Below are 14,446 nucleotides of genomic sequence, written 5' to 3'. Positions count from 1 at the left end.
GCCCCTTTTTATATAAAGGATCTGCAGTTTGCTCTGTGCACAGATGCTGACAGAGGATCTGACACACACTGGATAATAGCTGACCCGTGATGTTTTAGTGCCGCATCATTATGGATGGATGTCTTGGTGTTAGCTTGGCTGAAAAGAAACACAATTCCAACAACATTTGGCAAATTTAAAAGGCAGACTTTGTGTGTTTCTGTTTATGAGTACATGAAGTTGATGTTACCGGTAACCATTTCGTCTTTCTGTCTTCTGATGTCAGGTTTTGGCTTCTTGATCAAAGCAGATGGAACAAATCTAAATCCAATTTTTAATCAAGTAAAAGTTTGATGCTGAAGAAAGAAATTAAATGGAAATGACAATAACATCAGTGATCCTACATTTGATTCCCCAAACTCTGTCATTATGTGTGAAGCACATCTTACCCTGAGGACCACCCTGCCTATAAAAACACAGACTCCACCTAATAGAGTGCATGCATGATGTAATTGTGGTCTTAGGCTTTTATCAGAATGAGATTCACTGGGGATTAGAGCTCAGGGGCCATATTCTTAAAGCTTCCTAGTGCAAAGTATTGCTCCCAGTGACAAAATTCAAAGACGTTTTTTTGAAGTATGACGTTTTTTAAGAATTTCCCCTAAAAGTTAAGACAAGATCCTAGTCAATATACCAGTTATTCACAAAGCATCTTGGCCCCCTAGAGTTCCTAAAGTGAAAAACTCTTAGGAGAAAGGTGGAGGACTTTCAAGAGGCTTAAGAGTTTCTTAAGGAGAGGAGAAAATGGCTCAAAGACAAAGAGGAAATTAAAGCAATAACGTCAGAAATGAAAGTGATCACAGCACTAAGATATTTGGCAAATAAAAGAAAGCAACAGAGTTCAGTGGTTTATAGATTTACATGCCAACCAACGGGACTACTTATACAGACTGGCCAATAGTCATGGAAACTGATGAAAGCTGAGACATTTTCGGGGTCAACCACACCTCCTCACTAAGGATTACGTTTCCTATCCCGACCTCCAAAGTCTCTAAGTCTAGTTGACGAGCGTGCGGATTGTCACTAAAATGACATTAGCTGGTCCACCCTAAAAGCCTGTACAGAAGTTGTGGTTAACGTCGGGGCTAAGCCCCTTCACTTTAATCAGCAGGTGGCAAGCAAGACATGGGAGTTGTAGCATTTATTCACTGACAAGTAGACGAAACTGTACACACACTGCACTGCTATGCTCACAGCTACATTGTTACTGATAAATTAATATTCTCTCTCTCTCCGCAGTTGTCTAGCTCCGACTCTGCATCCACACACACCTCAATACAGAAATAGCAGCCATTGCTCTACAAAAAGCCATAGTTAAAGATGTGTCTCTCTTTCTATCAGTGTTGATTATCATCTGCTCACAAATTTGCTGGTTTCCACTCCACATCAAATTATAAATGGAACAATAATGGAAAAGTGATTTATGTTGGCCGCATCCCCGAATGTCGCAATAAAGCTTCACACAATTCGTGATCCATTGAGCTTGACCTGGCAAAACCAACTAGCATGCTACGGCTCAGCAAAAGCTGACAGCAACTGGTGCGCTACAAAAACAGTTGCATACCGAACGTCCTGTAAATGATTCAATACAAATATTGTTACACCCCTACTGCGATCTATAGCCTTTAGCTTCCATGGTAGCTCTGACAGCTTGAGTAGCAGCGAAGCTTGCTGAAGGGTAAATTAAAATGCTCTCAAAAGCTTGAGTGTTCAGCTTTTCGCCTATTTTTTTCCCCATTCCCCCCCCCCCCCTCCCCTTCACGGTACACAATCACAGCAAGTTGAAAATCACTGACAGGTGTAATTAAGTAGCTAGCTGTGGGGTGAATTTCAAATCAAAAAGACGTGGTTCCTCTGTAGTTAGTGCACCAAAACGATGACATTGAAAGCTGAACTTGCATTTGACAGTAATGAGGAAGAGACACTGTAGCCTATAATATGCCTAACATGATGCCCATGGTGTTGCTAACATGTAAGCCGGAAAAACTTGAAAAAAACAGCACATATACCAAGTGACATTGAAACCCTTCAGTGTGTCAATCATATTTTTTATATCTTCTCTCCATAACTGTTCTAAAAGCAATGAGCTCTTTTCCCAGAATTCTATGAAACATCAATATTCGTTAGTGTGAGGGCTGTTTTTAGTTTCTCGAGGTCAAAACTCTTGTTTAAAGCACTGGTTTGCATTTTATTATGATAAAAAGGCTCTTAAAAGGCCTTAATTAGGAGCTTCAGCATCACATGCTCTAAATGTTGTTTCAGCAATACCTGTGGGAAAAGCACTTTAAGTCTTGGATCACACTCCTGTTTTCCTGCTTGTAGTTCTGCTTCGTCCTGTTGTATTGGTTATGGTTTATCTATTTTTCTTCTCCCCCCTGACAGCAGTCATCATTTCTGACCGGGACACACACACACACACACACACAAGTGTAAGTGTGACTATATTCTCTCTAACATCTGTAGCAGATGTGGTAGCCCTCCTGTGAACGTCCTAAAGCATTTGTCCTTCGATCTCTTCTTTTCCCTGTTTGTCTTTTATTTTGTCCCTTTGTTCCTCTGGTCTTTTTCTAAAGCACAAAACTCTTTGAGGGATAAAGCTTCATGTTTTGTATTTTTAGAATGGTGGTTCCACATAGTGCATTGTATTAAACAGTGTTGCTTACTAATCAGGTCAAATGGCACTGCAACTTGCAGCCAATGGAAATATTTTGGGGCAAAGAGAGGCTCATCATTCACTTAAAACGTGATAGCAGAGGCTTTCATCCACACACTGCATACTTGGAAAATATGTTTGAAAATGAGAACCATCCCACAAAGTGTTGACAAATTGTTCAATTATATCTCCAAAAACAACCACGTTGGAGCCAACCTCAACAAACTACTGCCTGTGCTCCTCACATAAGGGGTTGCTGGTTAGACCGTTGATACTGTAAGTTGAAGTAAGGGAAGTAAGAACTGCATTAACTCTGCTCAATGTAATGGAATTAAATAATGTTTCTGGAGAAATCCTGCACTTCTATGGCCAGTATGCAACTTGTTCATTTTTAACAAGGAGGACTTGGTTCGTTTGGTCCACGGCTATATTTCTTGCACTTACCATAGTTGACTTCTATCCCCATTCTTGGCTTGAATACCAACTGAGTAAATGTATAATTAGGTGTCATACTGATAGATGTACTATAGCATATTGATAAAGTTTACTGCATCTTCTGGGTTATAAAGATCCAATTTCATTCCTGGAGGACTGGTGGGGTTTAATATGAGTTATACATTGGGTTTTGCTATGAGGCAGAATTGTGAAGTATGTGTTGAAAACGAGTATGTGCAGCTACTGGATATAATCAATCTTTCTCACTGAGTCAAGACTGACAGTAATACCTTTTAGGCAAGCACTGAAAAGGGCAGCACCGGCTCTGCTGTTGGGCTTTAGGGAAAGAGCAATCAATTTTGAAAATGATTGTGAAAATCCCATGACTGGAGTAATGATTGATGGCAATGCATAGACCAAAGAACCTCGCCATTCATTAAGCCTCATCTGTTTTCCATATGGTTTGTTGTGGTGCCGACCCACTTATGATCGTACGTTTTATGATGATCAATCATTCGTGTTCAAACAACACATTAAAGTCTGACCACCATAATTGGCTTTCAGCATGGAAATGAAAGTCTATTCCTTGTGAAAGATTTTATCTGTAGTTTGCAACATTGAAGCAAATTCTTACTCGTCCGCCATTCCGGTAATCAGTTTAATACTCAGTTTCAAATGATCCAGGATATACAAGTGATAATTGGTTCAACAAGTGTGTGCGGTAGGCCTTTCTAAATCTAACACAGCAGATGAAGATACTATTTCAAGCAGAGGTGGATGAAGTATTCAGAACCTAAACTTGAGTAAAGAAACTAATATAAAAAAAGTAAAAATACTCTATTACAAGTAAAAATCCTGCCTTCAAAATCCTGCTTGAGTTACAGAAGTATTTTTGGCAAAATGTACTTTTAATCAAAAAATGAATACTTGATACTTTAAGCACATTATGCTGCTAAAACTTTAACTAAAGGAATGTTCTCAATGCAGGACATCTACAGTAATGAAGTATTTCTAGAGTGAAGTATTTTTTTGCTTTAGTTAAGTTAAGGCTTTGAACACTTGCTCAACCACAGAAGAGTAGCTACTCGTTCTACAAAATGGCTCCTGTGAGTCCCACAATATTATATGTATACAGACTACATTTGAAAAGTGTGCAAACCACAGTTGCAAATGTAATAGGGTAGAAAGTACAATATTAAAGAGATCGTAAAGTAGCATAAAATGGAAATACTCAAGTAGACAGATTTGTGGTATCTTAAAAGACCAGTGTGTATGATTTAAAGTATATTTTCAATAGTGTGCAATCACCTGAAACTAAGAATTGTTGCGTTTTCATTAGCTTAGAATGAGCCAAACCAAACGCTGGCTCTTGATGGGGCCTTTTGCATTTTTTAAGTTCCCTGAAGGCCGCAGTAGGTTCCCTTGGAAGGTAACGGGTGAATGGAGCGATATTCAGTTGGCTGCAATCTGCAACGTCACCGCCAGAGGCCACTAAATCCTACACACTGGTCCTTTAAGTATCGAAATAAATACATTTCGGTACTTAAAGTTACTATAAGGAGCTTTAATTTTGTGTTAATTTTGGTGGTCCCTGTTGACGAAATTGGTATTTCTTCCGAGCACCAGAGTCCCTTAGAAAAACACGTTTTACTGCAGCAGGGTCTGACAATCTGTTCCGCGCCGTCCTGGCTCTGGTTTTCCCATTTCTCCCTTTCCTGCAGCGGGCCCAGCAATGCGGTCTAGGTCTCCAGCAGCGTGGTGTCAGTGTTGGCTCTCAGCGGGGACCGATGGAGCAGCGAGGCAAAGCTCCGTTCCTAGCCGAAGAAGGGGACGATGATGCCAGGCGCTGAGCTCTCCTCCTCCAAAAGCTTTCGACTGCAGGTTGAAGGCGGCTGCATAGTCGGATCTGGGTCTGACCCTGTTGGAGTCTGAGCCTGATTTCGTGCCGAATCCGACCTGGTGGCGCCGATGACGAGCAATGGGAATAAATACATAAAAATAGCCAATCTTCTCGCTGATTTCTTCTCGTTTACTTATGTAGGTCTTATAGAGGCATCAGTAACTGAGACTGTTTCACAACCAGTTAAAAGTTCCTCACAGTAATTTGAAGAACAGTAGGCCTACTTGAGTAAATTGAATCTGTTACGTTCCACCACTGATTTCCAGCTAAATCTTATCACGGTACAAAACTATTTGGATATTTATGGGGCAGTGTGTTAATACGCCCCTAAACCGGTATTCTCTCTTTCCCCCTCACCTGATTCTGTCTACAAGATGTCAACAATATGTTGTTTTTTCATCCGATTTAAACGAATGCTGTTCCAGCTGGCTCGACCAAACTTTCTCTGTTACTCAAATCTTTCATTAGGTTGATTAAGGAGATCTGCTTCACGTTTAGAAGCTTTTGCTAGAAAACAATGTGGCAGCAGGAGAATTCAATATGATTCATGTTTTTGGATTGCTGTGGTTTCCATAACCGTTTATTCAGTCTCTCACAATTCCTGAGCAAATATTTGGTCTTTTATTCTTTGTCTGTATACATACAAAACTTACACAGTAACTTTTAATGAATTCTGGTGAATTCAAAAAGGATGTAAAAAACAGTATGATGGTTTAAGAACACAAATAAACAACCAAAAAGTGGCTGTCAGAAGCCATTACATTATGAAATACAAATCTCACGATTGAAAATTAACAGACCTATACACACCTTAAGTGCCCATTCTTACAGTTTGCTTCGCAGCTTGTGCTTTGGTCCAATGTCACGGGTTTGACTGTGTGAGTGCATTATTGATGAGATAAATAACACCTGTCTTTAGGATAGTTGGAAATAGTACAAGGACACTTTAAGGCCAGAGTTACACTAAGCAAAAGCACACATGCTTATTTTTTCCCCCTCATATACAAACTGCTTTATATAAAAAAGTGCATTGTAATGATATACATTGAGTTGTTTAAAAGTACTATATCCTCTTTCTGTGACGCTGTTATGAATTCGTAGTGGTGTCATTTCATTGTGGCAGGCAAAAGTCTGTTTTTAATGGCAGGACCAGAGACGGTAAGAGCCTGCGGCAGGATACAGAAGCCCACGGTAACAATGTCTCCTACTCCTCCTGTTTTACCACTTCCCGGGGATAGGCACCCCGCATTCATACCAGCCCACGAATGGATGGGGTGTGCGTCGACCAATAACTCCAAATGAAACCGGCTGCTGTCTGTAGGCGCGATAAAATCCTGCAAGAGAAAGAAATGATGATGCTGTTCATAGTCATTTGCAGAAATGTATCGACAGCAAAAAAGAGTGAGCATGTCTGCATATCATCCGTATTGAGCACTTGTAGTGGAAGGGAGGCGGCTAGCCACTACAACAAACACAGCAACAAGAGAAGGTTGTCATAACTACTTAACTTTATTAGGCCAATGGGACTTTGATAGAAAAATAAAGCCAACTACCAGCAAATGATGCTCAAGTTTCAAATATTCTCATTGTGTACTGACATGACCTGAAACAAACAATGGCTACGAAGTTCTGACATTAATTTAATTTAAGAAGTTAAGGTATAATGAGGAAAATGGTCTGCAGTAATGAAAAGCAGGTGACATTTGGGCTAACACATGCTAAACCCTCTAAGGTCCTTTTAAAAAGTATTCATTTGAACAATACAATCTGTATTCTGCATAGATACGATCAATGCATCTGGTCCACTAAGGAGCCAGAGAGCCAGACTGCATGGAAAAAAAACATAATAGGTTAGATCTAAATATCAAGACCACAAATGTGCAACTTGTTTACCTTGTGCTGAGGGCAGATAATTTGAGAGGTATTCCGGACCGGTCCTTCCGTCCCTGTAGGAATCCACAAATTGACAATGGTCGTCTCCATGGCCAAATGTATCCCCTATACTGTAAAAGGGCTCTGTCGATAGCAAAAGGGAAATGGGTATCATCATTCAGAAAAGTACTGACCATAACAGGTTTAAATGTAGGTGATGTCATACGTTACCTCTAAGCTCATCTCCCATGAAGATCTTGTATCGCAGAGAGTTACACAAAACCACACCCACAAACTTCCTGTACCATGTCCGCTTGACGTACTGGCTGCCCTTACAGCTACTGTGGGCTGAGTTATACCTGAAGGTAAAGGGAATCCAGATTGGTTCCCCACCTGAGGAGCAGAGGAGGAGATGCATCATGTTGTGGCAAAGAATATGCATCCTATGAATAGACGCATCATGAATACACTGAGGAGGATGAGACGATAGAGAGAATAAACTCAATTTTGTGTGTAAAGCTGAACAATGAAGATAATATTTAACAGTATATCAAACTTAATCAAAACTGTTGTTTCTGTTATGGTCAGATATTAAATGGCCAGGTCCTAAGGTAACCAGAAGGCATGTGTTTTATACATAGAGCTGAATTATGCTTATCTCAGATCGTCTGGGGGATCATTGGTTCACTGTCTCCAGAGGCAAAACTAAACATATTTAAAACAAACTCCAGAGAAAACTTCGGGGTTTGCTTCAACTCTCAGTTCTTTAAAATCAAGGTTTAAAACTTTTCTGTTTGGCAATATACTTTTTTTTTTAAAAATTTGGGATAATTTATTGATGTCTTGCACTGCACTGTAATTTCTATTATCCTCCATTTATATCTTGTCTTAATGTCTTTTCATATCTCATGTGAAGCCCTTTGTCTTTAAGGAAGATCCAGAGAGGGAAGCAGATGAGGTTATATAGTTAGAGTTTTGTCTTGTTTTTTGTTTTGTATGCAGTTTGAGTGATTATGTGTACGTTATAAATAAAGTCTTATAAAAAAATGGAGAAAATACTTATGTCTCACATGATAATATTTAGCAGTGAATATCAATAACCAAATCCTATTACTGATTAAACTTTACAAAGTATACCTATACAAAGTAGCAATCACTACTGATCATAAATGGTTCAGTAGTGAAATTGGTTAAATCCTAACAGCACGAATGTTCCCTCTTTAAAACCTGCAGCTTTGTTAGGATATGGCCAGTTGCCCTTAAACTAGAGACGTGCAGTCGGTGTATGGACTTACCAGGTGGTCTTTCAATGAGAAGAGGATCGTCTGAAAGAAAGAGTGCGATCATTTCACAAGGGAGGAAAAGCAAACAGGCAGCACTGCAGGTTTAATGCATTCTCCTGATATTGAGAATGAAATACCCATAATGCACATAACGCAGAGTAAATCTGCTAGTCTGCTTTCACTGCAAGGATATCTTGCATTGCAATACAATGAATGTCACCATAACGTTGTCGTTGTATGATGCAGTACAGCAGAAGATCTAAAGCTAGTTTGAGCAGGCGTTGACAGGTTACACACCTGATTCGGTGACATAGGTGAGCGTATTGCTGACGGGTCCCAAACCAAACACATTCTTGGCCTGCACTTTGAAGTAGTACCTGGATAGAAATAAAAAACACAACATAAGGATTTACATGAGAGAGTTAAAGTGTAATTCTGCCTGTGTTGTTGTGACTGTGTGAAAGTGAGGGAAATGTTAATGACCATAGCAGATGACTGGGCATGCTTCAGTCTGGCTGATTTAAGAGTAGTCTGTTTTTTATTCGTATGAATCCAAAGTGAGCGCAGCACAATAAAATGGCTATTTGGCTTGTGTTGAAGGGAGAAGGAGGGAAAGGCGCTGAGGGGAAAAAGAGGCATCTAGACAAGTGGAGATTAACAGATAGAAGATACAAACGAAAGACAGAAGAAAGGAGGGATATGGAACAAGTAAAGCATAGGGATATATACAGTATATATATGTATATGCTGAAAGAAAATTAATAAATGTTAGGGGGTTGAAAGAGAGGAAGAGTCCTTAAGACATTCATCACAGAGAGCTCACTTAGTCTCCAGATGGTGGAGAATAATTAAATCCTATCAGATTAAAAACTACCCCAGTGACAGAGAGTTTGCAAACGTGTTCCACTGTAGCTGGCTGGTGTGTTTGGGCAAGTGTGTGTTCATTAATGCAGTATTGTGCGCATATGTGCTCCCTTTCACTCTGCAAGGTTGCATACAGTAAGTTCATGGTCAGTCAACTCCTAGAAAAAAACTTTCACGACGTACATCCTCGAGGCCTGGATCCAATCACAATAGCCACATGACAACAGCGACCAAAATATATATCGCCAGAGAGTGGGAGAGAGAGAGAGAGAGAGAGAAGGCAGCAAGGCAGCTGCTGAGAGATGATGTAATGAAAGAAGAAATTGGAGAAGGAAAAAAAAAAAGAATGTGAGTCATAATATAAAAACAGAGAATGGGCCACGAAATTCTACATTGAGCCAAGCTAGCCCTTTGAAACGTGCAATACAGAGGGCTCTCAGCTTCATTCAGAGCATCGATCTTTGTCTTCACTTCAGATGAAAATCTATGTGGCAACTCAAGGCCAGATTCAGCATGGCCATATTATATGCTCCTCAGTATACAATATATGATAGTTCAGCCACAAAAACTACGTACGCTAGTCGATATTCAATGAAAACTGTTCTAAGACACACAAAAAAACAAGCATGAACCAGTGTTTCAAATTGGCTATGTATATATTTAATCAGAGGTTTAGATCGATTTTGCAAGAGAAACCCGAATACAGCAACAACTAAATGATTATCTTCATCATCGATGAGACCTCATCTGGTGTATATTTTCTAATGGATTATTTTTGGACAATAAAACACTAAAAACAAACATTGCCACATCATCAGATGCCTTGTTTTGTCTGACCAATAAAGAAGAGAATCAATTTACTAACGCAGCAAATTCTCTCACAAGCTGGAAGCATTAAAAATAATGTCCTTTGTAATTCACTCCATTTATCAGCAGGAAAACTTGTGGATCCAATTTGTCCACATGTGAATCTACATACGTGCGCTGAGGCCTAGTGTAGCTCAGCAGGCAGAAGGAGCCTGCAGCATAGGAAATACCAACACTGTCGCATCCCAGGATCAACAGTAACCACGCTTTTCTAAGGCCCAAGATGAGACACTTATCATAACACCTCAAGCAAATGTGTGCCTCCACTGGGTGAGAGGATACTTCTTCTATCCCTGATGAACTCACACATCTGAAACTGTTTTTCCACCAGATTCTTGAGTGACATACAGCTTGCAAGTTCTGAGCTAGTACTAGAAGACAATTTATAACTTGCTTCATACATTGACTAAAAAAACAGCGCATTTGCAAAGAAGCTAGAGGATTTTAAAACATGCATCATTTACATGCAAGCAAAAGGTGCTTAATGCACAGCTATAAATGAAACAAGAATTTGGTTTTTTTTCGAAGAACTCTCACTTCCTCTCATGGGCCCAAGTGCTAAAAGCTGTTTCCATGCATTTATTTTGAAAACCGTAACCCGTGTCTCATAAAACAGGGTTTTGGAAACACGCTCTAATAATTGAAACAGACCTAGGTGACTGTATACTGTGTGGAAGTGTCAGATAGTGTGTGCTGTATTTATGTTTTTTTACCTGCTTCCATTTAGCCAAACGGATTTACTTCACTCTGAGGGTTTTACGAAACCTTATACAAGCATTACAGTATCAGTATCCAAGTCATACTCTGCTCTGATTCCCATATAAACATGGAATAATACCAACAGACACATGCATACTTGAAGTCACATACAGACATCCAGACAGAATGCATGTTCTGTGCATTATGTGATGACGGCTAAATGATATAAACACTTAGCCACAGCCAAGCACCTGCACCCGAGGCAGCAACCTCGTCGTAAACATTACATGCAGGTCAGGATAAGGGGTCTTTCAACAAAGCATATCTTTGTCTATAAGGTCAGGTTCCCTTTTTTGATGACTCCCATGTGGGAGATGATACTGTGAATCAATGAACATGAAAGCCTTGTAACATCAACCGCCCTCTAAGCATTGTAACCATGCATACACAATGATATACACACACACCAGGTGGGTTATGTGTTACCTAGAGTTTGGTTTGAGATTCTCCAAAGCCAGGTGGGACCCGCTGGAGGGTTTAGTGGACCATCTATTGTTGAGGACATCATCATATGAAGCGCTGTGGACCATGTAGCCTGCAGGGAACAATACAGAATAAACGGGCATTAGGTGTTAGAAAAGAACTGAAAAAGAAATCACTGTTGCAGACGATAAGTTAGGAAGACATTGTTTATGTTTATATCCATTTTAATGCGAAACAAAACAATACCCTGAGGTTCACCATTAAAGGAATACTTTCACATTTTGAGACTTAGACATTTACACTTACACTTACCAATGAGACAGTCGATAGCACTCTCTATAAGGTAAATATGAGGCTAAAGTCAGCAGATGGTATGGTTGGCTTAGCACAAATGGGGAAACAGCTACTCTGGCTCAGTCCAAATGTAACAAACCCAGCACCTCTAAAGCCTGTGCAACTTTTTTGCATGATCAACCTTGGCCTCACATGACCAAAACATTAATTTTATGCTTTCAACTATTTTGTGAGGGTAGGTGGTCCACCATACACATTTAACCAAAGAAAAACTGTTGCCCTGGCAAGTCATGCTGACTATCCTCCAACCTGGCAGTGTGTTTTCTTCTTCTCAGAGTAATCCTTAGAATCCGGAAAGCAACCTCAAGTCATGCAGCACTCAATCACTCACATTAAAACTGTGGATAACAGCTCTGCCGCACATCAAACTACCAACTGTTTCTAATGGACTTTTGAGTCTGAGTTTCTATTTTTACTGGAGCCATATCAACACAGCTGGCCGCTGACAGGAGAGGAGGGAAATACTTGCTACTTTGTTATTCCTCTTTTGGTTTTTCATTCATTCACCATTCTATATTGTTAAACTGAGGTTTCATAGAGTAGTATGTAGACTCTTGCCTACTCTTCTTTCTCTGCTTTAGCTGTACATGTGTTAAGTGTTTCCAAAGGAGTTGGACCTTTGAGCCAAGTGCAACACTAATTATACTCCGTGAATAATTAGCACGTCTCGCCCAAAACCTTTAAGCAAAAGGTCGTCGATGCATCAGAGTTAACGGAACCAGAAGTTGGGTTTAGGTAAAAAAAAGAAAGAAAGTTTGCCAATGTTGTCCCTCGTCTCTTGAGTCCACTTGCTAATAGCTGTTTCCATCCACTTGTTTTGAAAGCTGTGACCCATAACTCCTACTGTAAGACACGGTTGTGCAAACACGCCCTAATAACTAAAACAGCACCTTGTGATTGTATCTGCATGTGTGAACTGTACCTGCAGATAATTTCAGCTGTATTTACAGTGTATGTCTTTGCAATACACAATACATACATTCACATAAAAGTTAGTATGACTGAAACTGTTTTATCACACATAAAAGCAGAGAAACCAACCGTACATCAGCGTCATAAACCTTAAATAAATTAGTTTATGGAATGTAGCATGGAATGTAAGATAAAACTAAATGAAAGTATTTTAAATGGGAGAAAATAGTGTTGGCACAAATAATTTCCAGACAAATTAAGTGCAAAATGCATTAAAGTTATGCAGAAAGCGTCAAGATAGTGTGTGTGTGTGTGTGTGTGTGAGCAGAGAGGATACACCAGGGAGAGCAGATGGAAAGAAAGTGGGGAAGAAAACAGCAGTGGTGGTAAAGACCAACTGTCTGTTTTACACATCTGTGGACAGATGAGCCCAAAGCATGACCAGGAGCTAGTGTGTTCCTGCCAAAGAAAACGTACTGCCTCTGTAGCTAGCCAGGCTGTTACCTTTGATAGCCCACCACGTGTCATACACTATGCTGTTATCTTCAGTCTCTGCTCTGTCCCAGAACCCCCCCCCCCCCCCCCTTTATTTTTTAGGTCAAAGGAATTTTGGTTTTCCCTGAGAAACTCTGTAGGAGCTTAAGAGCCCTATTCCCTGTGTTCAATGCGACCTTTTCCTGATTTATTCACATTAAAATGCTGGAATAAGATCCTAAAATCTGACTCAGGAGAGATGTTGGTAACATGTGTTAATATGAAAGGTTGATGAAACGGAGACAAATACCAGTGGCAGACAAAAGGAACATGTTTACTGCAACGTTCCTCCAATAAATACCATGAAACAAACAATAATGCCATATTTACTTCACGTTTTTATCAATTAAAGCTCTCTTCTTTTACAACGGTTTAGTGGCGTACGACTGGCGTGCAATCACAACAGAGAACTACATAAAAGTTAATACATTATTAACCACAAAAAAAACACCAAGAATGTGCTGTGCGTGTAATAATGTCTTTGCTTAAATGGTTCAACTTTCAAGTATAGATGAAGGGAAAATCAATATGTGTTTGTCACATCATAGAAAAATGTGTTGTAACTTACGGTTAAGCCCTATGCTATAAAAAAATTCTGCTGCTCTTCTAGACTTTCAAAATGTTATCCGACCGAATTGATTAAATTTTGACTGTGAAACAAATCATTTCATGTGGGTTGCAACGCTCAAAACAATTCCTCCACTGATAAACATCGGCAAACAGTAACAGCGGAGTAGGGTACGCTGGAGACTATGACGAAAGCACAAGTTTAACTGGAACACGCATGCAGCATGCTCTCATGTGCACCATATGACATGAGGAACATAGGAATACAGAGCGGGCCAGACGGCTGGTAAAAACTTTATGGATTTTGTGACGGTGCACTGGCCAACCAATGCAGCGGCCCACATGTATAATGTGTTTAGAAACACATCTTAGATTTGACTTTACCTGGACTTTAAGTTATGGCAAAACATCTCCTACCTGACACCATATCATCCTTCAGTGGGCGACCCCAGTCCAGGATGATAAATGAGTGGCAGCCCTCCATGGCGACCACAGTGAGGTTATGAGGCTTGTTTTTGGGAGGCTGATTCTGATTGGCTGCCAGGCTGTCCTTCTCCATTAGGTCTTCCAGGACGTCAACCTGAAGATATTCCAGAGCCTCCGTCAAGGAGCAAGGAGAAGCCGGGTCCTTCTGGATGTAGTTCACATAGGGAGCTGATGTCAAGAAAAATGAAATGGAAAGGAGAAGTTATTTATTTTAACTACGTAATTGCCTCATATAGGCAATTAATAATAAATACCAATATTTATCTTGCATTATTTATTAAAATCATTGATGTTAATGGCACGAACTTTTGTATGTAACAGAATTTTAAAGATGTTTATACTTTTCTAGGTCATACTATTTTAACTTTTCCAGTAAGTCATTTTGACATAGCCTAATTTGAGGTTTGTTCGTAGTCCTTTTTAAAAGTGGGTACCTGGCTCATGTGAATACCCACAATCTTTAATTTGTTTCCTCCCCAGCGCCTTTTTTCTTTCTTT

The 14,446-nt window shown here is 39.9% G+C and overlaps 1 protein-coding gene across 2 annotated transcripts in view; it reads right to left on the bottom strand.

Moving 5' to 3' along the window:
- Nucleotides 1–5,282: 5,282 nt before the first annotated feature.
- Nucleotides 5,283–14,446, bottom strand: part of fndc1 (fibronectin type III domain containing 1) — a 28,984-nt gene continuing 19,820 nt past the window's right edge. For both annotated transcript variants that reach the window (XM_031875533.1, XM_031875534.1), the window contains 7 exons: nt 13,880–14,116; nt 11,099–11,207; nt 8,480–8,559; nt 8,195–8,224; nt 7,131–7,292; nt 6,921–7,043; nt 5,283–6,361 (listed from right to left, as the gene is read on the bottom strand). In XM_031875533.1, coding sequence (XP_031731393.1) covers nt 6,246–6,361; nt 6,921–7,043; nt 7,131–7,292; nt 8,195–8,224; nt 8,480–8,559; nt 11,099–11,207; nt 13,880–14,116 — 857 coding nt within the window. In that variant the 3' untranslated portion in view covers nt 5,283–6,245. The remainder of the gene's footprint in view (nt 6,362–6,920; nt 7,044–7,130; nt 7,293–8,194; nt 8,225–8,479; nt 8,560–11,098; nt 11,208–13,879; nt 14,117–14,446) is intronic.

Source organism: Anarrhichthys ocellatus, unplaced genomic scaffold (assembly GCF_004355925.1).
Source record: "Anarrhichthys ocellatus isolate YVR2014 unplaced genomic scaffold, GSC_Weel_1.0 scaffold91, whole genome shotgun sequence".
Taxonomy (NCBI): domain Eukaryota; kingdom Metazoa; phylum Chordata; class Actinopteri; order Perciformes; family Anarhichadidae; genus Anarrhichthys; species Anarrhichthys ocellatus.
This window is presented reverse-complemented; position numbering and strand designations above follow the sequence as displayed.